Source organism: Styela clava, chromosome 15 (assembly GCF_964204865.1).
Source record: "Styela clava chromosome 15, kaStyClav1.hap1.2, whole genome shotgun sequence".
NCBI lineage: Eukaryota > Metazoa > Chordata > Ascidiacea > Stolidobranchia > Styelidae > Styela > Styela clava.
Genome location: NC_135264.1, coordinates 12,643,938 through 12,668,508, shown reverse-complemented (window position 1 = coordinate 12,668,508; position 24,571 = coordinate 12,643,938). Strand labels below are relative to the sequence as shown.

General features: G+C 33.6%; 1 protein-coding gene and 2 pseudogenes across 1 annotated transcript in view; 1 reads left to right on the top strand and 2 right to left on the bottom strand.

Moving 5' to 3' along the window:
• LOC120334382 (E3 ubiquitin-protein ligase MIB1-like) overlaps positions 1-24,060 on the bottom strand; it is a 40,257-nt gene extending 16,197 nt beyond the window's left edge. The window contains exons 1-16 of the mRNA XM_039401888.2: positions 23,803-24,060; positions 22,480-22,621; positions 21,989-22,160; positions 21,464-21,593; positions 20,521-20,692; positions 20,042-20,175; positions 19,060-19,136; positions 18,371-18,467; positions 18,031-18,120; positions 17,402-17,468; positions 17,198-17,263; positions 16,761-16,894; positions 16,008-16,115; positions 15,750-15,828; positions 15,557-15,675; positions 14,938-15,089 (exon numbers count right to left, since the gene is read on the bottom strand). Coding sequence (XP_039257822.2) covers positions 14,938-15,089; positions 15,557-15,675; positions 15,750-15,828; positions 16,008-16,115; positions 16,761-16,894; positions 17,198-17,263; positions 17,402-17,468; positions 18,031-18,120; positions 18,371-18,467; positions 19,060-19,136; positions 20,042-20,175; positions 20,521-20,692; positions 21,464-21,593; positions 21,989-22,160; positions 22,480-22,621; positions 23,803-23,910 — 1,847 coding nt within the window. The 5' untranslated portion in view covers positions 23,911-24,060. The remainder of the gene's footprint in view (positions 1-14,937; positions 15,090-15,556; positions 15,676-15,749; positions 15,829-16,007; positions 16,116-16,760; positions 16,895-17,197; positions 17,264-17,401; positions 17,469-18,030; positions 18,121-18,370; positions 18,468-19,059; positions 19,137-20,041; positions 20,176-20,520; positions 20,693-21,463; positions 21,594-21,988; positions 22,161-22,479; positions 22,622-23,802) is intronic.
• LOC120334383 (myosin regulatory light chain, smooth muscle pseudogene) lies at positions 5,684-6,475 on the top strand (annotated as a pseudogene).
• Positions 8,880-9,623, bottom strand: LOC120334384 (myosin regulatory light chain, smooth muscle pseudogene; annotated as a pseudogene).
• Positions 24,061-24,571: the final 511 nt, after the last annotated feature.

Genomic DNA, 24,571 nt, shown 5'->3' with positions numbered 1-24,571 from the left:
GCAATTTAAAAAAATTTAAGACTTTATTTCAAGTGCTCAAGTACGAGTATTGTATCCTTGTATCTAGTTTTATTTGTGACAAAATATTCTACATCTTCATAGAACGAAGTTATAAAAATAAAAAGTATTATCTTTGTAAAGTGAAACAATTTCTGTTATTTCGATTACATGATAAGAAGTCGTGATCATGATGAATAAGCAGGACGCAAATGATTGATTAATGATATAATCATTAAATATAACTTGAACTACTATTGAAAAAAAGGAATTGAGTAATCCTCACAATATAGGAATTAATAGCATTATTCTGAATATCATGTTTGTTGGTTAGTTTTTTCAATGTGCAGGTCAATTAATAGGTCACGCAAGTTTGAAAATGGTGGACACTTACGCATAAACAACAAAATGGCGTACAAATATCTAAAACTCTTGTTTGGCAATATTTTTAGTTGGTATTAGGAACAATATAATGTTCCGACTTCGAAATTGTATCATGGGATAGTATCAGTCTATATATTTACAGTAAAACAAAAAGGGTTTTGTTTTTTTATCAATCATAAAAAAAAACATCTGTTTTAAAACAAGGGCTAGTCCTGAATCAAATATTTTCTGTATTTTTTTATTGAAATACCCCTTGCATCGCCGCGAAACTACGCCGAAACGTTGCATTCGGGCAGTTACACACGCACTCGGAATTATAATTTCAAAAATGTAGGTACAATTTTTTATTTTGACTTTTACCATTATTGCGTACATTTATCGCCACTTTCTATCTCCACCAAAGTCATAAGATTTTACCCGGAATGTTTAGCCGAGACATCAGAGAGACGTTTTGAGTAATAAAATCATGAAAATTAGCTCACGAGCCTACTACAAAAGCAATTCGACCAAGTGCAGCCCTTCGGCAAAACGAGTGGGTTGCGATAATGAAGAATATGCTTATATCGGCGGTAATCTACTGATATGAACGATGAGACACCCTAACCCAGCCTATGTTAATTGTAAGAGCCCTCTGATGCAAAGACGTAACAACTAATCTGTTATGACGCCATAATATGGATTTCGAGGTCATGTATTGACATTTTTCTCATAAAATGAAGTCATTGTTACGGTAATACTGTTCGGTTAATTTATACTCAGCATACTTTGTTTTTTAAGGTTGAAGTGAGTTTTTCAAGGTTATAGAAACTCATTTATTCGATCGCATTTCAATTTTCGCAAGGTGGTTTCATCGCAGCAGGGTCGTTCAAGTAATAAAGGCTTATCGGTTGCGTCTTATTGCGCCAACCACTGAAATACAGCTTAAGAAGGTGTGCATGAGTCTCTATCGATATTTGTGGCGTTTTGAAAGATTTTTTGCAAATAAGAAGCGCTTGCAAGTTTTTACATCCATTTTTCTTCAACCTATTTAGTACAGAAAAATCGAAAAGTACAGCCATTTGGAACAAAACAGGCAAAAAAAAAACTTGATTTAAAACAATTCTTTTTGAACAAATCCCTAAAAACAAAAGCTAGAAACATTGAGATTGTTGCTGACGAGCTATGTCGGGGAACAGCAACCCTTTCTAAAATCGACTGTGTTATATCATTTGATATAGAATAGAATTTGTGCGAGCATATATGTACTCCTATGTTACTGCTACTGTAGATCAGAGATGACAAACCACTAATCTACGGGTATGGTCCGGTATATTTTTGGGTGACTCGCCAAATCACGAATTGAAGCGAAAAACTTACTAATATTTAGGTGATAAAAATTTATGATAGAACCGAATTTGATTTTACCTAATAACAGATGAACCATCAATGCTGTTACAACGTTTATGATATAGCAATACAATTAATCTGTTCATTTCTAACAACTTATCTTATAAAAGCAGTTTCTTTTTGGGAGTGTATGAACCAAAAGGTTGTTGTATATACGAGAACTTTGCAGTTTATTCATCATTCGCATACAATGCTATTCGGAAGACAAAAATCAATTGAAGTTGACTTTAATTAACGACCACAAAAATCTGAAAAAACAGTAGAGACAGATGGTAACGACTAAAACGCGCGGAAGTGAAATTCCTCGGAAACTCTTTTGAAAGTATATATGGATGGAATGATTTACTGTAACATTTTAAACATATTTCGGCTATTCGTAGGCATGCGAATCCGTGTGTTCGCATATGCATTTCAAAAAGTCGAATACTAAAAATCGCCTTCGTCCTCGTAGTGCTGTATGTGTAAAGCTTAAAATTACATATTATCGACCAAGGATTGCATGGTCATAAGACTTGCGGGGAAAATGTAACAGCACAATGCGAACTTTGATTAAAAAACTATCACTCGCGTTTTGTTTTTTCACAATAAAAATAAATTTTTTGACCCATTCATCAAAAAAGGTTCGCCATCCCTGCTATAGGTTCTAAATCATTTCAAAAAACGGAAATGATAAGCGAGGAACAATTTTATTATGGTAAATTTTCAATTATTCCATAATCAACGTCATGATCTGATACAACGAACGTAAACAATGCCTAAAATGCGACTATACTACAAAAATATCCATTTGCATAAATCTCTCGACTAGTTTGGTTACATTAAGTGAAATCTTTTGAAAAAAATTTCATTTGAAGAAATTACCAAGATATGAATACTGGTATTCAATCATAGTTTGGGGCAATGTTCACGAAAGTATCTCAAGTGGCAGTTGCTGCAGTAGCTTACAACTCGAAAAATTATTTTAGCTCATTCTCATAGCAGCTTTTTCAAATCTTGCCATTTTGGGTTAAACTTCTCCCCACTAATTTCCTGGCATTTTAAAATCTACATTTAGGAATCTGGGAGTTTAATTTTGTTGGCCTTTGCGTACTTCGTTTTATGCGTTAGAATAGGCAGAAAGGGATAGAATGAAAGGAAATAAAACATTGTCAACAAACTTTTTTAAGCCTATACATTTGGCTGCAAAATCTTGCATTTGACAATATTGAAGTATTTTATATTTCAATCAATGTTTGTTATTCTTTTTGGTAACATTTAAATGCTCGAGCAATTTCGATATACAAGTTTAACTTGAGACGACATGGATCGCATGGTGAAATTTTAATGGAAAAATCGTGCGAAAAGATGAATGGTTTAAAAAATTACATACAAATAAACAGTTGAACAAAATAACCACGGCTCGATTCTACGGATATTTCTGATGTCGTTATTCAGTGAATAAGCGCGAATACCTGATTTAAAGTGGCTCAAAATTTGCAATGGCTCAATCATTTTGAAAGCATTAATCGTTTTTGTAGCCAATTCTACGAAAAGATAACTTACAAAAATTACATTTTGATAGACAAAGTAAATTAATCACACGAGGCGATTTTCCTCATTTTTGCCGAAATTCCAAAACACCTTGGCGCCTTTAAAAGACATCAAAAAACTTTTGAATGAAATGGGAATGCAAGTTGAAGATAATTCAGATCAGGAATTTCTCAACATTCAATACACTGAACTCATCTCTGATAATATTTGAATCGGTGTCAAAATTTTCGAAGATAGGTGAAATAGTGATTGCAATTTCAAGTTATCTGCACAATCGAGCAATTATTTATATCACAAATAAACTTAAAATACGTTTAATTGCGGGCCAAATAGCAAATAGGAAATAAACTTGAGCAAAGAATTTTTATCGAACTTATTTCCAAACAAATTAGAATCTGAAATGTGTAATTCTGCTTACCCTTGTTATTCAATCTGTAGAATAAACTGAACTTTAAAAATACAATGTACATAAAAAATCTATGTAGAATTGACAGCCATTTAAGAAAAATTAAAATACTTCAAATCAACGAAACTAAAAATTGCATGTCCTCGGATTTCAAAATAGAATAATATGTCCATTCAATCTACAAGCCAATTCCACTGAATCTTGGTGTTCTTCAAATAGGGAATAGAGAGAGGAATCAAAACCGTATTGCAAAAAAATACAATTTTCGAATTGTGTTTATTGTCTTGAGTTCTAGTTGTTTCATCTCAAATGTGAAATTTTATATTACTCAATTATGATTTCGAAAAAACCACACTCAATATTCCCGTTGTAGAGGCATAATAAACAGATCATTTCACCTTTAATCTACATAATTCCGCGATGTGATTGCATCAACTACAATATTTAGTTTGCATTCGTCCATTCTTCTGTGGTGAATATACTAAGTTAAAATACTTCTTACGACCAAATCGATTGTGGAACCGCCCAAAATTCGTGCACTTTCAACAAAATGGCGACTGAATTCCAGAAAAAAGTGCTCGGCGTCTCGCAGCCTCGAGCGTTTTGAAACATTCCCGACGACATAGAAGCGATTTATCAGCATTATGTAAGATTATGCGGCAGGTAAAGCGCTGGTATAATGTTTGCAATACCATGAATTCAAACCTTATTAGCGCAAATCAAAATTTTAATTTCTGAAACGTTGGATAATAATATACGTCATGTTGAACATTAACCTCATAATGCAACCACGCTCACCACAGCTCCTTTAGCTCACAAAGTCTGTTCACATTGGATCAACTGCACATAGGTAGTTCTCGTGAAACGCGTCAACAACAAATGAGGTACAAAAAAAAAGGTAAATAAGATATATGGTCGAACATAAGAAAAAAAAAACTGGAATTTTACTCATCTACGATGCTTGATAATGCGGGATGGATGATTCACTAGCGTGTCCGAGTCAGGTTGATAAACATAGGCTTCTAAGCAAGTTACATGTTCAACCAGTATGCTTATGATGTGTACTTGATGCTTATGCTATGTAACACATGATTGTGCGTACGATCTAAAACCAAGCTCGTGCCACCAAAATAACTTCATTCTATCTTATTCATCACGTTTAAAATGGCTTCAAATGGGTAATGTTGCTGTTCTTTTTGGCAAAAACATTCTTGTTTACGTCTGAGCAAATAGGATTTACACTATAAATAGATGTGTTTAGTCCATGCTCAATAGTAAGACTATTAGAACATGACACTATGACCATGATGTGCTAAAACCACAACAAAAATATCGTCGCACGTAGTATGTAAGCTCTTAAAGAAACCAAACAAGTGAAAAGACGTCATAGCATTTTTAAAGAAAGCTTTTGTCTTTATCTGGTCGAGAAATACGTAAACAATTAAATTGTTTATATTTGTAATTTTCTTCTTTCAGTCGTAGTAACTTGCGACCTGAAATATGATAAAAACACAGCATTCTCGGTAACGTGGGCTTCCAGGTATTGCCAATTGTCAAGAATTGTGGATGGCTGACGCGCAATTTATCAATGCATCTATAGTCTATACTTTCAATTCATTCACGAATTGATACTGGTTTGGGAATATGAGATAACAAAAAATAAAATATACATTAAAAGTATTTTTATCTGTGTTTTTCCGAATAAAAACAGCCAACTTGAAAATACTTCTGGGTTCTATAGGCATTAGCTGATATCCTACAGTTGAAATCACGACCGTAGTCATAATCACAAATAGGAAGCAGTCTGAATGAATGAATATTTGTACTGAGTGGTGCAAACGAAAAAATACAAAAAAGGTGTTGATTAAATTTCATACAAAGTGCCATTAGCACTTCGACAATAGAGTGACAACATATGCGATCGCTTCTGTGCAAGGGTGCTAAGATACAGTGCATATAAGCCATGCGATTCAAGCTGAAATATCATTCGAGTTCAATATTCGCTTTCATATCTTGTTCAATACAAAAACCAAATTTTCAAAATGGCACCAAAGAAAGGAGGCAAGAAGGGAGCAAAGAAAGAACAAAAAGCCAACTCCAATGTATTCTCTATGTTCGACCAAAATCAAATCCAAGAATTCAAAGAAGCTTTCTCTATGATTGATGCCAACCGTGATGGTTTCATTGACAAGATCGACCTCAAGGATACTTATTCTGCTCTCGGTGTACGAGACATCAAGATGGAAAAGTTGGAAGCAATGATATTGGAAGCACCAAGTGCAATTAACTTTACCGTTTTTTTGAACATGCTTGCCGATAAACTTCAAGGTACTGATCCAGAAGATACTCTTGTACAAGCTTTCAAGATTCTCGATCCAGAGAATACCGGAGTCATCAACAAAGATGTCTTCACAGAAATGTTCATGACACAAGGAAAAAGATTTACAAAAGAAGAAATTGACCAAGTTCTTGAAATTGCACCAGTAGATGTCGCTGGTAATCTCGATTACAAAGCACTTTGTTACGTCATAACTCACGGACAAGAAGAAGAATAAGTCTGACATCAAAAACTTAGACCCTCTATATTTTTTTTCAATTTTCCAAAAGACACAAAACAATGAATAATTAGAGCAACATTTAGTAATTATTACTTGGTATTTAAATGTGATGGATGTTAATTGAAGGCTGAATGTTATAATAGTGGACTTTAATTTTGTTATAACACACTTTTGAAACATTAATTTTTAAGAAAATAAACTCATTTGAACTGTACGTTGTAAGAAATGTTTATTTTTCAGTTACTTATACGGTTTCCTGATGAATTGAGCGCATTCGAGGCAAACATGATAAAATTTAGATGGTAGAGGTGTGTGTTTCTCAATATCAATTTCTAGGTAAAGTTTACATTCGTGTCAAGAATGTATAAAAATGATTATCATACGACTGATTAACACGTTTTGTGGTTTTTCATCTGTATATATCAAGCTGATAGATCATCTTTGTCATCATCTTAAATTGCCAAATTTTGTTGTGCAGTTGTGCTTAAAAAGTCTGGTCTAGGCGTCTTTCCCGTATAAAACATCTATCTAGTTTCCCGCAACGGGTTTTTATTGGTTTGATTTCGCTAGGCTCCAAATATCGTATAAAGTTGAGAATAAAAACACATGCAATCTACGTCGGAGATTATTCTTCATTTGCTTTAGTCAAAATGTATTAACGTGCCCATTTTCTACGGTTCAATTCAAGTTTTCCAGAAAATATATAATTCCAGAAGTAATTTCTTCAAACACAAAATATATATATATAGTCAGTCCCAGAATTGGCGGCGGATGTTGACGTGACCGTTCGAAATTTTACAATAATCATTTAACCTGAATGAAACTCTTTGTGAAAATGATGCAAGAACAGATGATAATTTTAGTTGTGGGTTAAACATATCTTTCAGAAAACCGATAAAGTAACAGTATTATAGTATATGGGAAATATACCGCCCTGATTTTCAAGATTTATTGTCAGACTCGAGTCTGAGAAAACAATTTTTTTTGAACATTCACCTCCTATTTTGCGCCACATCCACATTTTGTGCACAGGTGACTGTGGCTTTCACAGTGGAAGTTCATATTTGTTTTTACGTTATTCATTAACAAACTGGTTGCCTACAAAATTCCCTTTTTTCCGTATCTTTTGCTATATTATATAATGAAACCTGAACTTCCAAAACCACTTTTCAAGCAGATTAGAATTCAGACTTGAGACGCAACGAAATTGGTTGTGCAACATGTTTTTATCGCCATCTTTCTTTTTGTATGTCGACTACATTTGAGGAAATTGAGTTAAATAATTATAGAATCATAATAGAATATAGAATACTGGATCGCCAAATAATTACAGAAACATATAAAACTCGCGATTTGATTGCATGATTGTCGCCAGGACAAAGGAAATAGCGGTATGATCAATTGACATAACTACCGCGCGAACATCGAAATTTCTAGTTTTAAAATCGTTCTGAATACGTTAGTGTGCTTGTTAATATACTTGTCAAAACATTGCATCGAAGTTTTGGGTCCGGAACGATTCGATTTTAAACCGCATTTCGCAAAACTTATTTCATCTGTAAACCTGAATGTTATTTAATTTAATACCACAGTTATGAGTAAAATCACCTAGCATTTTAATTCACGTTGGCACAAGACGCTTGAATCATCGTCACAGAACCAGGTGAAGCTACGGCAATTCGTCCTAGTAATTACGATGGTACAAAGTATCAACTTCGTCCAGGATATGGTTATTGTGGGTAAAATATTTCGCTTTTTGCTTCGTGTCTAAATATTTGAGCATTTTTTATCATGTTTATATAAAATTTTAATCTTTTGCTGCAAAATTTCAATGATGCCATTCTTTTCATTGAACACACGAAGTCACTTGTGTTCTTGCGTTATCTCTAAAATATATCAAATAAACAAAGGTGATTAAACGACATCTACGATGACAGGCATTCTCAGTAACTTACGAGTGGCACGCATAATGCTAAGTACAGGCAAGTTATACAAACGTTTTGTATAGTACCGAATAATGAAATGTGTTGCAATGCGATTTTGGAATAACACCTTCTAAGGAGCTGGCATCTATATTTGTTATATTAAATGCAGTACCGGTAGTCCAAAAAACAAAATCCATAATTTTCGTAATTTCTTTAACGAAAATGAAGAAATTAACCCTTAAACTTTGTATAAGATTTCAATAATCTAAGACGCTTTGCGCAAAAACTTTGTTTTCTCCAGAACGAGATGAAAACTTTTTTTTTTGGCCCAGAATTGTGTGAACCAATATGGAGGTAACTAATTTTGTTCGCCTCTTTTACATCGAGTTGTGTAAAAGAACTGAAGCCTATGGGCAGAGAGAATATTCACCTGGCTAACACAAATAGTCCCCGAACTCGTAATAGAACTAAAATAAGTAAAATCGGAATAAAATTATAGCCTAACCTTAATCTGGTACACCAACTACGGGAGTACCTTTTTGTCGGAAGTCTATTAGGGTTTATAACGAGTTTTTTTTTCAGATGATACGCGATTTCATAGCTTAAGATTTTTCTTAATGCAGTTATAAAAATGGAAATTTTTTTTTTAGTATGTAGTGAATTCCTATACATCGAAAACATGGCAACAAGTAACTCAGTTCCATTTTACCGTTTATTTCATTAAAAAAGAAAGTGAACAATATTGATTATAATAAATTACGCCTGAAATTGAAATAACTGCAAGAATTGAGATGTTGATGGGTCGAAAGTTTTGTCAGTTGATATTTGGCCATATTTAAAATATAATAAGTCGGGCGTTTCTATTCTTCTTCTTGTCCGTGAGTTATGACGTAACAAAGTGCTTTGTAATCGAGATTACCAGCGACATCTACTGGAGCAATTTCAAGAACTTGGTCTATTTCCTCCTTTGTGAATCTTTTGCCTTGTGTCATAAACATTTCTGTGAAGACATCTTTGTTGATGACTCCGGTATTCTCTGGATCGAGAATCTTGAAAGCTTGTACAAGAGTATCTTCGGGATCAGTACCTTGAAGTTTATCGGCAAGCATGTTCAAGAAAACGGTAAAGTTAATTGCACTTGGTGCTTCCAATATCATTGCTTCCAACTTTTCCATCTTGATGTCTCGTACACCGAGAGCAGAATAAGTATCCTTGAGGTCGATCTTGTCAATGAAACCATCACGGTTGGCATCAATCATAGAGAAAGCTTCTTTGAATTCTTGAATTTGGTTTTGGTCGAACATAGAGAATACATTGGAGTTGGCTTTTTGTTCCTTTTTTGCTCCCTTCTTGCCTCCTTTCTTTGGTGCCATTTTGAAAATTTGGGTTTTTGTGTTGAACAAACAAGATATGAAAGCGAATTTTGAACTCGAATGTAAATTTGTGATTCCGACAAGCATTTTTGTACTACTACGTTCACACCTCAAAACTGCTACTTGGTACTCAGCTGCTGTCATAGACTTTCAAAAAAATACATGGTGGATCTGCTAATGTCGTTAACTTGAAGGTGTTAGCTGTGCGAGCATCATAGAACTTAGATGTGGCATGAAATGAATCGCTTGCATTGATTTATTTTGCGCGATGTGGTGTCACATGCGAATGCTACTCTTTCTTTCTGTCAGGAACACAACGGTCATTCCTGCATAATGTACAATCCAAATTGTCGAGAATTCTCAACCATGGATAGAATACTAATTTATATATTCACATGTATAGAAGAAAGTGGATGTTAATCATGGCAAAAAGTAATGTTAATTTTACAAAGAAACACTCATCAAACAAATTGAATGCTATGATAAAATACCACCGAACTACCAAACCAGGAATATGTTCTGAATTTTTGTAAGAGCCAGCATCAAAGTGAATGAATTCGAAGCAATTAGTTTATATTGTTCAAATATACATACATAAAACTTTGTACATAGGAAAAAGATGGTTAGATATAAATTCAAAACTGAGTGCTTGCATTCTTAAGAAAGATATAAGGGTTCTATGTGGCGTTGTTGTAGAATAAAGGAAGGTATGAGTTGTTGGATCAGGCGTTTAAAAATATTAACAGTGATTTCGCAAAAAAAAAATGCACACGAACTCGCTATCATGCTGACCAACTGGGTAACGTTAAACGAAATATAAAACCGGATGACGACATCTCGCTGAATCGTCATAATTCTCAAGGGTATGAAATCCGAAACACCATCTTCATACGCACAGAATTTCTTCCATACGTACAACAGACATTTTTACTAACCAAAAATCTGAAGTGTTTTTTTAATGAGTTATGATTATCATGGTATACTGTTACAAACGACGCAAAGCTATCATTCATGTTTATTAGTTATATTGAGGGATATTGTTACCTGGTAAAAAGTGCAATAATGATTACATAGAACACTCGAAAAATATATTTTATTTCGGTATATTCGATACCATTAGGCATCTACATCTATCTGTCCCGTACAATCGTTGTATATTATTTTAGGTATGGCTTTAAAATGTCGTATTTTATGTTATTAGTTTGACTTTTCAGGGCAGTGTTATAGAAATATTCATACAAAAATCGCACGTGAATATCCATTGCACTGCGGGGCCTACAAATCGAATTGTATATTTAAATGAAGCATTAACCAAAATTGGAAGTTACCGATAACATAACTGTAATCGAGGTACTACAATTAGAGATCATGACGTCATACAGCGCACTGCTGCGACAACTTCGCCTTGAGACAGACTTTTATCAGAAACGGACAAGCATGGATTATAACTTGTGAACGATTTTTGCGCACAGGGTATCTACGGCATATACAAGATCGTGAGTACGAACGAAGAGGCTGCCCCATGTTCTATCACATATTCCAGAACTGCGAAAGACATTTGCGAACTCGAGGCGTCGACAACACTGCGAACGACAGGCTCGAACAGATGATGAGTGTGACTCAGGGGCGAAGTTCTTATAATAAATTAACTAATATAGAAATAAGAGAAAAAGGGGCTGCAGTTGTTGCAATTCGATATGGTCGGTATATAAGAGTGATAGAAATGCTGAGAAACCATCTCATTTGGGATCTGTACATTCATATCAATGCAATGTATGAATAGATCAGATATTTGCTTTGATTGGAGAGGCCAATTGAAGGCATCAATCAAAGACAATGCCTGTATTTACAGCCGACTAGTAATAGATACTTTCGTAGGACAGTTAGTACAGAGATAAATCTGCTATATATTTTTAGAGTTTAATACATCGGAACTTGTATGAAGGTTCAATCAATATATGGCATACTGCACAAGACAAAACCGAGAACACTATTAAAAAAAAAGATTTTGCTTTGTATAGAAGTACACTAGTTTATCTTGTAACCATAAAATATATGCCCTGTATTACCACACTTAATGATTATAGTTTCCAGTCTCGAAGATAGCAATAATGCGCAATGTCATAACTCAGTCTGTTATCAATAAAGCGACATTTTCGATGACTATTTTACAGATTGTGTTTTGTTCTTATCTATTCCCTCTTAATGGAAACAGTAATGGAAAAACCAGTCGGACGACACTCAATCACGGCAATCGTAAACCGGCTGATGTGGGAGCTTTCAAGTGAGTACGATTATATTGTGAGTATTTTTTAGAAGTACTATGAATATTAACAGTCTTTCAAATACTGATCACTGATGTAATGAATTTTGACTGATTCTAAACTACTACTAGGACTATGTGATCAAAAGCAACGAGCATGTTTAGCACAAGATGTATGAATCCCAATTAACAAATGGTAAAACTGACATTACACGCAGTTTTTTCTTTAAGCAGGTAACACACAACAAACTCGATTGCAGATTTTTGACAATCTGGGAGCATAGCTATCATCGACTGTTGGTCGAGCACAGAAAATAGTTTTCAACAAGCGATATAAGTATAGAAAGTAATGCCGTGGTGGCTAACGTACTTCGTTACATCTTACATGGTATCTTTGGAAGTTTCAAAAAACGACCGATACGAATAAACTCTCATGGAATGTAAAGAAGTATGTCTGCTACCACGGAATAAACAGCCAAAAACATTCGAGCATTTGATTGTTAATCCAAACTAGGTAATACAATATACTGTACCAATTTTGTTCGGGTTTATAGCTCTTTCAAAGGAGATTCCGGATTTAATAATTAGAGTAGTTCAAAATCGTTAAAATTGCAAATATCTTCAAAGTGGTAGGATTCTGATCTCGCACTTTTGTTCTTACCTACTTTAACATAACACTTCCTGCACTCTCACTTATTGTAATAATTACTAACTATTATAACTCACTGCTACTAGCACTAATTACACTAACTGCATGATGCCTGACGAAAGCTGGTCAACCGGTACCAAAGCGAAACAATAACCCTTGTGTTTTGGTCCCCTTCAACCAGCTGTTGCCTTGCACCGCTTTCTGCTCTCTCCAACTAATCTTGCTAAGCCTCTTCTTTACCTATAGCTGCTTGATTAACAGAACATGTCCAATGTTTATACTATTTGTTCTTATTTATCATGCTCTGCTTCCAAATTAATAATTAATAGCACTTTGCTCTTCTTCAAAAAAAAATTCAAAGATTCAATACCAGAGCCGACATCGCCAACGGTTGATGCACTATTTCTTGTAACACAATTATTACTAGTCAAATTCAAATAATATTATGAAAATAATTTTTTTATTCTTCTTCTCTTTCTAAGTTTTTTGATATTATTTAAACGTTATTGCGAAATTTATATCTTGTTTTAATATTTTTACCAGTTTCTTGAATGTTTTAGACTGAAGTTATTATTGATTTTTCTCACGAGAAGTATGTATGTTGTGTATCTATTATGACCTCGCATTATGGCATTTTTGCTCTAAATCCAATTGATTTAGAGCATGAATTGATAATTCAATTGAAAATGCAGGTACATAAAATTCCTACATTATAGTAAGCTGAACATAGTTTGCGCTTAAATTTGAAAATGATTAGTATAAAGTTATTAATCCGATGCGCCGCATTTCTAATAGATTGATGAGTTTACTAAATTTGTTTGTTGAAAGTATTTCCTTTTCGATTTAATTTGGGCGTTGCAGCATTTTCATTTTGAACATTTCGAACTCCGTTGTATGTATTTATACATTCTGATCTTAGGAGCGTACATCCCCTACTTACGCAATTAAATAGTATCAAGCTTTTTTATATTTTAATGAGCGCTATTCTTGAAGGCCAAAAATATTTGTTTAAATGCCTTGAATACTATATGTTCCTACTTCCTACCATCAAAAGATGCATATATAATTAATCGTGAAACGATATTTCTCCAGTTCATTTACAATTTGTCATTTTCCTTTTTGATTTATATTACAGTACTATTTATATCTTTTTTTAACCACATCACAATAAAACGAATGCAAATAGAAGTTTTATGTTGAATTGATTCAAATGGCAAGAAGTATGCATAGTACATAATAGGTTGGAGGTACAATGGGGAAATATAATTTGAAATTTAGGTTCTGGTTTTAAAAAACACATGTTCCTCGAATGTATGTTGAGTTAGCAATGGTTGTACTTACAATTCAACCATTAGATAAGAAATTAGTTATCCAAAGATGACAATTTCAAAGTTGAAAAGGGTTAATACAAATGTAATTCATTGCGTAATGGAATGCGGTGCTGTATAACTAGTCAGGGCTTTGAGACGTCGTCGTCGTCTTGCATTCCACAGGCACAGCTGATAGTAATGTCTTCATCGCAGCCGTCGTATCTGTCTATTTATAGTCCTAACAGATGCGTCGTTTTAAGATACGCATGGGGAGAGCCCTATTAGTGTATATAAGGATGTCTATAGTGAGACGGCGTCTTGTTGGAAAATTACCATTGCATACTGCTTGCTTGGTATCCTTGACTGTTCTCATGAAAAACATTACTCTCAAAATCTCACACCATATAAACAGATCTAATCCTGTTCTTCAAAATAAATCTGAAGGTTGACCACTTTGGAAGTATAAAACTTTTTATACCCAATACCTAATTAACGTTTGAGGCAACGACTTTGGTATTTTGAAATGCACTATATTTGGCAAAAATGTTCATTTAGATGTGATTTTATGCATGACCTTAGAAGAATTGTAAAACATAAGTGTGGGAGTATGAAAAGCACTGAGTTTGTGTACTTTTTTATTTTGTCACAGTTTGTAAAAAATATATATAGTGTTGACCACTTAACAAGGACCCAATTAACGTTTGAGGTGACGACTTTGGTATTTTGGAATGCTTCATGAATATGGTGAAGGTGTTCATTTAGGTTTGATTCAAGACTTTGGCACATGTGCGAGAATATGAAAAGCAATGTGCTTGTGTACTTTATCATTTTCGTTTTTCTTAGTCTTCAGGGTTGTACTGATGTAGGCTTATTTGTCTGCATGTCGTGGTTAACAGTATGATTGAACAATGTGAATGTGTTGCAACAAGGCCTAACTCCTGAATTATTTTTATTCGATAAAATTTAGAAATCCATTCATTCAAAATATTAAAATAGTAATTGTAAAAAAAGAAACATTATTTGAAATGTATACTGGAGACTGAGAATACATTGCATAACTTCCTTGGCCCTCAATGCACAAAAATGTATCCAAATCTTCATACATCGACTCAACTAGTACTGAACTGGTCCTATGAAACACAAATTATGACTATACCTTGGATTTCCTCGTAGAGCTGCGTGATGCAGAACATTGAATCCATTATTGTTGGTTACTGTGACATCAGCATTTGCGCCAAGTAGGAAGCCTAGCATGTCATCTCTCTTTTTTGTGACTGCATCATGAAGTGGAGTGTCTCCTTCAGCATCCTAGTGACCAAAAAAATTACCGGTATGTATCATATATTTGCAAAGGGTAATAGAAGGATGAGGTAATTTAATGAATAAATATAGACTTATGAACAGTCTAAACAAGTGATTCTCAAACTTTTTATGTACCAACCCCTGGCAATAGAATAAAAGTGAATTTCCAAATAAATTTATCACAAATTGATTAAACAAGGACACTAATCGTTGTACATGATGTTTTTCTAACGGGGTGGATGAGCTTATTGTCTAATTCGGCACCTCCAAAGAGTTTTTCCTCATACTTGGAAACATTTCGGTGTGGTATAATCCATGAGCAAAAAGGTTTGGTGATGAAAAACCAGACTCCGATTATGGGAGTTTAAATTCATGATTTCAGGTTTTTACTCAGACTTCACAGCATTGAATATAAATAAACATAGAGCAATTTAATCACCTTTTGAACACAATGTAAAAAAAACATTGTATACCTGAAGACTGGCATGACATCCCAATTCCAAAAGTTTTCTCACAACCCAGACATGGCCTTTGTTGACAGATATATGCAAAGCTGTTTGTCGTCGCTTGTTTCTGGCATTTAAATCACAACCTACAAATAAATAGTGAATCAAATAAGAATTGATTCAGTTAAAAGTTGTATAGTTTCAATTATCATTTCTTTACCTTCATTTGATAGAAGTTCAATTACACCAGCTTCATCAACTAAGGCAACATGGTGTATAGCTCTGTCCCCATCCTTGTCCTGAAGTAAAACAGAAAATGAATTACAAAAGTTTGTAATTATTAGTTATTGGGCAACAACAGGAAATGAATTTATCATGTTTTGAGTGTCAAAAGTCAACCTTGTCCTTGCCATAGTAATACCATAAATTATGGTGACTCCATGTTTAGATACTGGAGAAAAACATCACAAAGACTTACCTCAATCTCTAAGTCTGCATCGTGGCGTATGAGGCATTCCACAACATCTGCTTGACCATTAAGACATGCAGCTTGCAGGGCGGTGTGGCCAGCAAATTGACCATTCACCTGGAATAAGATGAGAGTATATAAAGGGTGAGACAGAAAAAACTGAACGAGGGTCATTTAAGAGAGCGATTTGTGCAAAGTGTCATGAATTACTGAAGGTTCTGGTTACAATCATACACAAATAGAAGTTCAAGTGATTATTAAATTTTCTTCATCAGGGTGTCCTTAAAGTCCCTTTACAATATCAATTTTGTTACGAAGTCAGTTTTCAATATATCTTAACCAGGTTTGTTGTTTTTTTTAATCCGTAATGAAGTATTTTCACTTCATTTAATACATCTGTGAGGGCCAAAACAATGTATGGTATCGATTAATTCCCTTTGCAATTATGAAATTTTTTAGACTTTATAGACACCCTATATATCCTAAGTGATTCAAGAGTCTTGCTGTACACTGACACAAGTAGATAGTCCTGTATAAACCCAATCGACAGCAAATATATAGCTTGTTTTTGGGTCATCCTGTACTATATAATTAGTCAAGACAGTCGTCAGTCAAATAAGATAAAGCAATTATGATTAGGCAATGAATGGGGATGATGTTGAATCCTTTGATATTTAATTTCATTCCATGAAACAGTGTTGATAATAAACTAAAAAAATTCACTAAAATTTAGTAGTAATCTTAAAATAGAATAAAACTTACATCAGCGTCAGGTCTTTGTAAAATTTCTTCACATTTCTGAACATCACCAGATGCAGCTGCTTTAACTAATTCTTCGTTAATATCACCAGAAACATGTGTCTCAAAAAGCTTCTTAAGTAGTTGAGATAAATGCTCTAAATGATAAAATATAATTTAAAGTGAATTGCTGAAACATCCATTTTTTCTTCTGGATCACCTATATCAAGGATGGGCAATTACTTTTCTAAGTGGGCCAGTTACAAATATGAAACTACGAACAAAAAAAGTTCATTTAGGAATAACTAGCTTAACAGCTGATGTACAACAAACAGAAAGTGTTTTTACAGGCACAAGTGGGCCGGATGAAACACTTTGATGGGCCGGATCCGGCCCACGGGCTGTAATTTGCCCAGCCCTGACCTATACTGTAATGATTGAATGCTAATCAGTTAAAATACCTCCGGATGTAGCTTGACCATGATCGACTTTTGATAACAATATAGGATTGTACGTCCATGATGAGCCTGAAATGTATAAAATACTGAATCAGATTTTGGTTTCTTAAACTCAAACCAACCACTCATTGAGGAATTACGAATAGGTTCGCTTTCACTGCTTCCAGAATGTAGAATGTAGAAAAAAATAAAATTAAAATAACTTACCAGCTACTTCAATTTTTATATCTCCATCATGATAAATTTGTTGAATGCGGCCAATTTTCCCCAGAGTCTAAACAGATTTGGAAGAAATGCATGATTTAAATCTAAAATATAGCAAGAGAGCGATGCTCAAATATATGGACATGAATGCCAAAACAAAGTAGTACGGGTATGCAATCTGTCACAGGTAGAACTACCGGTACTGCAGTCACGATTAGGAACTGCCACAAGGTGTGCAATTTCCAATTTTGATGACGCCATAGCACACGAAAAAGTAATCTCACAAAGCCCACAGAAATTTTTGATATAAATAATAGCCTTCTAGCGAAAAATACAATCTACAACAATTGAAAATTTCAGTAAAATTGGCCAAAGTCATTGGTCCACTGGAAAGATAAAGGGGATTCTCTCACAACAATGAAAAACACCAATACCAACATAATATTATGCAGTCCATGGGTATACTTGTGTTCAAAAACTTAACTGAAAATAATGACAGAAAAAGGTAGCTATAGCCAACATAAAAAGCAAGATATTGTTCTGACTTCTGCGTATAATTTTTTCATTGCTATCCTTCATATTATTTCGATAAAGTCATGAATTTAAAATAATTTACTAAAGACTATACTCACAGGGATCATTGCTTCAGCCCATTCACCATGCCCTCTTTGCAACATTTTAACTTGAGAGGTGTTTGATGATATCTGAACTAAATCTCCAACCTAAACATTATAATAAATTTTGAAAAACCTCAAAATTTGTGTGAATATGCACCAATACTATTCAACTAATATGAATACTGCCTGAGTAACTTAAATAACGAGCAATCAATAGTTGAAATATTATCATCAAAATCATTACAAGTATAAATACTCTGAGTGACACAAAATATCTATTTGAACAATGTTAAACGCACACGAAACAATTTATTATAGACTATTAGACTATTTTTATTTTTTTCACAAACTAAACCTGAAATTTTTGTTCCGAATGACTTCCGCTTCTGTTGACAGCAGATTCAGTTGAGTTGAGTGCAACTTTTGTTAATACTGCTGGATTGAAAGTCCATCTGTGAAACAAAAATTTGGTAGTGACTATTAAAGAAGGAAAAGGCATTTTATTTTATTTAGTGGGTTAGAGTCCATATTGTATATGGTAGAAGAGCTCAGGATGTGAAAATTGGACTGGCATTCAGTAATAAAGCGGAACAGGCACTCCAAAAGTGTGTATAACAATATGGAAATAACTTGTTTTGTTCGGCTATTTTATATCGAAGGGACTGAAACCTATGGACAGCGGGTATATTCACTTGACTAACACAGACAGTCCCCGAACTCATAACAGAACTAAAATAAGAAAACCAGAATAAAATAATGGCACGCACTACGAGTAGCGCTGAACATATATCTAGGCACAAAATGGATTCTGTGGCCGAAAAGATGTGAAATTTGAATAGTAATCTGAAAGTTGTGCTTTAAACACTTGGTTAAAAAAAAAATTCTTATGGTGAAGATAAGATTAATAGAACCCCTGAAATGGCACATTGAAAAAGGAAAACACTGTTCATAAATATATTTAAAAACATAATAAATTTTGGGTGTTGACCATGTTATTATGTTGGTAATCAATTAAGAATAATCACTGACTTAAGGGATGCTTACCGGTTTCCACTAGAATATGAAACTACAATGTCATGGTCTTCATCTATTCCACATACACTTCCTGTTGTACCCAAGGTCTGCAAAATTCGATAAAAAATCGATACAAGTAAAAATCTTTCCATGAGTAATACAAAACGTATGAAAGTTATATCTAGTAATATAAAAATATGAAAATATAATTTTACAGCAAGTATGATGATTTGCTTGCATCTAATTAAATCTGAATACTGCATATACAAAGTATTTTAGTGCCCTTTCCTATGAACAAGGCTCTGCATCTTTCAGCCACTGCTTGGTAAGGAGATACTATAGTTTTGGAAAGGCTAAAAATTCCCCGGTTCGGCATTGTCTACCCAATTTATCACATTTTGAGTGACGTATTGGGCATAGGATTTGAACCTGCGATGCCATCAGAGTTAAATCTAACGCTTTAAACACTAGGCCACTGCACCCATTGATTATGTTGAAAATGTTTCACTAAATGTTTCGGTAAATAAAGCATACATTATAATGATAATATTTTATTCAAGAAAGAGCGATGCTCAAATATATGAACATGAAATGGTATGGGTAAGCAATCTGTCACAGTAGCCGGCCGTTATCGTATCACAGCTAAGCAGCAGATTTGAACTTATATAAAACCGGAACCGCCACAAGAATCGCAAGTTTTAATTTTGATGACGTCATAAAGACGAATCCCATAGAGGCCACAGAAATTTTTGAATAAATAAAAGTAATGACCTTCTAACAAATAAAAACAATCTTTAACCACTAAAGTTTCAAGACAATTGTTCCAGAAGTTAACGAGAAAAGCTTTTTTCCCCAAGAGGAAGAGGGAAAGACATACTAACAGGATGATCAACAACAACAAAATGACAAAACAATTTATAGGCCCACTTTGTGTCCAATAATGCACACCATGTGTGTATTGCATAGGAATAGGGGGCATAGGGAAAATGCAACTGAAGAAACAAAAAATAACCTCAAACATTCCCTCTGTCCATCCTCCATGCCCATGCTGTAATGATTGAACAATTTCCAAGTCAAGATTTATATTTACTTGATCACCAATATGATATTCTGTAACAGGTTGAGCCGGTGCTCCGTTGAGTTGACCTGGAAAATTATTACCTCTCAATCAAAGGAAGGGTTATAGATAAAAATCGAATTCCACGTTATTACAAAGCCATCAAAGTTTACTTGAGATAATACTGACTATATTATTGATAACAATTAATATTAAAAAGAACTATTGATGACATAGGATGGCATCATTATAGAAATAACTAGACTAAAAGCCAAAGAATTATATTTACATTTTAAATCTGACATTTTAAAAATTTAAAAATTCATATAATTTATAATAAGTTCATGATGAAATTAGAGATGGGTCCTACGCATTTTTACATTGTAAACAATAAAATTTGAAACCTATTTTAGATATAGGCAAATTATCCTTACCGAGGCAAGGCAAGTGATCACGATAGAACATTGGTCCCTTTGCATCTGTCACAACTTTTAGGTCCATCATTCCTTCATAACCCATTCGATAAAGATTTTTAGCTCCAACGTCCCACATGACATAAGCGGCACTTCTCATATGCTGTGATGTCCAGTTTTGTATTTTTGTTACCTGAAAATATTCAGAAATTGAGAGTGTAGTCTACTATCCATATTCTACAAATTTTAAGATATGTGATGCTTAACTTGACAACTTCAAATCAGTCAAATATAAAGAGAAAAATTAACTTTACACCTAGTATTACCATACCAAAACAAATTAATAATAGGCCTATTGGAGATGAAGAATTTGACAACAATAAATTAAAATATTGTAATCAAGACATTGGAAATACCACCCAAATATGAAATTCAAATTTGAAAAGTAGAAAAGAACTTTTATTAGGACGTTTTTACAGTGACGAGTACTTCGGACCAAACTTGGGAACAAACAGATTCAATAAATGGGTCTTATTTTGGGTACAGATCTAAATTATATTAGTATTATATCTACAGGGAAAATATAAATTTACACAATGAACAGATATCTCACATGTATGCTTGATATGACATGTGTTGTTATAAGACATTCAATTTAATTTAAGATAGAAATATGCAAAATAATGCAATTTGTTTTTATTCAATTACCGTAGTTTCATTTTCAGTCAACCTTTTAACCCTATCCCAATTGTATATTATATCCAAATATTAATAAGCCTTCCTGTGCAAGCATGAATAATGTATAGCACATGAAGACACAAACATATCTTATTAAATATACATTGATGATAAATTCCCCAAGCATGTCAATACTTCATTGCTCTAAAGAGGGACTGGTGAAACTTCTCCCAGACTCAATAAAATTCTACAGGATGGTTAAAATTCAAACCACCAGCTGGTTTACCTTTCCTTTGCGTCCATTCCCACCATCTTGGTCTTCCCATTGCCAATCCACACCTCTTACCACTCTTGCTCCGAGAAAAATTCCTCGAGCACAAATCTTCTTGCTTTTTTTACGCGAGTCAAGTAAAACTCTATAAACATTTGTAAATTAATAATTACCATTTACTAGGCTACAACTTTATATACAATTGATTAACTATATAGATTTTCAGACTTCTACTGAAAGCAAATAGAAAATGAACACACATGCAAGAAAGTATACCACCCAATCAACTAAGAAAATTGAACATTGAAAAAAAACGAGCCACCTTTTTAATGGTGAACATAACACGAGTCTGTGCTTTGTTCTTATTAAAAAAAAAAAAAATTGTTTATGGCAAAGCATAAAATTTCTGAAGCCTCTCTGAAGTTTATATTTATAATCAAAACAAACGTAAAATAACATATTAATGCCTTACCTTAGAGACCACTAAGCAATACAAAATTAGAAAATAAGTCCATGAAAAATAAACATATAACAACGAACCGTTCTTCATCAGGAAAAACAATTCTATAAAACCTATGCCTCAGGTGATGCTTGTCACCATGGTAACAAGCAGAGCAAAGGTCATAGTTATGGCATTCAGCACATTTCCATCGAATCCCGTAGATCGGTTGAAGTCGACATGTATCACACATAGTACCATGATGTTTGACACCTGGAATTCAAATAATTTACATAAAACCAAACTAGTGAGTAGTGACAGTTGATAGTACACTGACTGAATATATTTCATGGAGAACAAGTGCAGAAAGCTGAGAAGAACAGTGACGGTATATTGATGAACTTATCAGTTGAGCTTTTATTTAGTCATTGTAGCAGAAGCGAGATTTAGAAGCATTATAATTAATATCTTTTTGGATCCGAGAACATAAGGCACATGAATAATTTTAAAAAAGCATGATTTCACAAACTTATTAGGGTACTAAAATTGAATCAATAAATTGAATTAGTGAATTACGTTATTACAAAATAACCTGATGGGGCACTGTCTAGTATTCGAAGATCGTATTGTCCGCTACATCTATAGTTGGCAGCAGTTCCATTATCCCAGACGACAACAACTTCTTCCGCACTTTCGAAACATCTTACTGTACCAACATGTCCTTCACCTCCATCCTGACAAAAATAGATATTTAAGATTGCTGCAATGCTCAAATATATGAATATGAAGGCCAAAACAAAGTAGTACTGGTACAAAATCTATTACAGTAGTGAATTCTCAACTTCGACTGATTCCCAGAACACAACGATTGTGAATGCAGAATCGCCACAAGGTGCACAATTTTCAATTTTGATGACGTCACCACACAAAAATGCATAAGGAAAAAATAATCTCATAGGGCCCACAATTTTTTTTAAATAAATATAATATCCTATTAGCGAAAAATACAATCTCAAAACACTGAAAATCTTGAAGCAATTGTTTCAGAGGTTAGAGAAAAAAACGACTTTTTTCACAAAAATAATTACAAGAATAAAAATTTAAATATCAAGAATACCACAACAACATAATAACAAAACAATCCATATGTCCACTCCCTGTCTTATAAACATATTATAGATTACAATTTTTCAAAGTTATAAATATTAATGTTAAAATATTGACCAAAACAACCCAACAAAAACTAATGATTTGCCAAAACTTGTCAAAGACGAATGGGCAAACAAAAAATATTGAGTAAATGTTCAATTCGATTGAAAAATATATTCAAGTTCGTGTCAATCTTATTTTTAAAACACAACAAAGAATTAATGCATCGGTAATTAGAAACTGTAATGTATTCTATCATGAGTTATCAATAAACACCATCATGCAATTACAAAGCTTTTTAACACTAAGTGTACCTATCAATTACTGAGAAGAACATTATCATAAAAGTTACGAAGGAATTTCAAAAAAAAAAGTTGTCGATCCATAATCCAGAAAATGAGGGAAACATTTCTAATAATACAGTAATAAATGTTAAAAGGTGGAAAGTACGAAAAATTATTGATTAAAAAAGCTAGGGAAAAAATAGAAAATTAAATGTGATTAATGTTGCAACTCAACCTAACACAGTGACTGTCTGAATTGAATATAGCCTATACTGCTATGAGGAGTTATGGTTTCCCTATTGCAGTATTGAATAAAAGAAGCTTTGCATCAGGATCATTTCTAGTTTTTGTTTCCTCCAGATTGCCAAATAGAATATCTAAATATTAACCAGGAGTGAACTACTCGCAAATTTACTTATGATAAATAAACAAAAAAAGAATTATGAATAAAATAAAGATTTGCATAATGAGGAAAAACTCACTTGTCTACCCCATTTCCAATCGGGGCCACGAACAACTCGCGATCCCACGCCCTCAAAAACATTACTACTTGTTCGTATATTCGTAGCTACAGCAAGATTGGTAGCCATTCCGGAATTAGGCTATCAATTCTAAAATGTGTTTAAAGCACGACAGCAATGGCTTACACACGTAAAAACATCAAAACAAGCAGATAAACATAGAAACTATTGGCACCAAGTTTCCAGCTGTAGAAAAACTACTACAATTGTCAATCAGGTAATCATTGAACCAGGAACGACAAAATAAAGTCACGTGACATCATATTACTAATGGTTCACAACAATCCGGAGTCGTCGCTGCAAAATTTGAAAATTTTCCATTTAGATATCGCATTTATGCTTAAATTGGGCAGTGCAATACCTAATGAGTGTGTATATACCGTGTCCTTGATTTTGCTTACTCCGTTTAAACAAATAAACAATGCAAATGATGAAAAAGACCCATAAACAAATTTTTTTATAATGAAAACTTGTGAAACAGTAAAATTTCAATATACTGTATTGGCAAATTTCGTTATTATTTTCCTTCGATCTTCATCAAAAGTGATACTTGTACATTGAAACCAGGCAAACAATAAACACTGTTGCAGGGTGGTACTTATTTTTTACCAACTTTGCTTTAAAGGCGTACCTTTGATAATTATGATCGACTATTGAACGGTCATCCATATTCCTCAGTTAAAACTTTTATAACGAAAAAGGATTAATTTTTTTTTTATAAAACTGATCA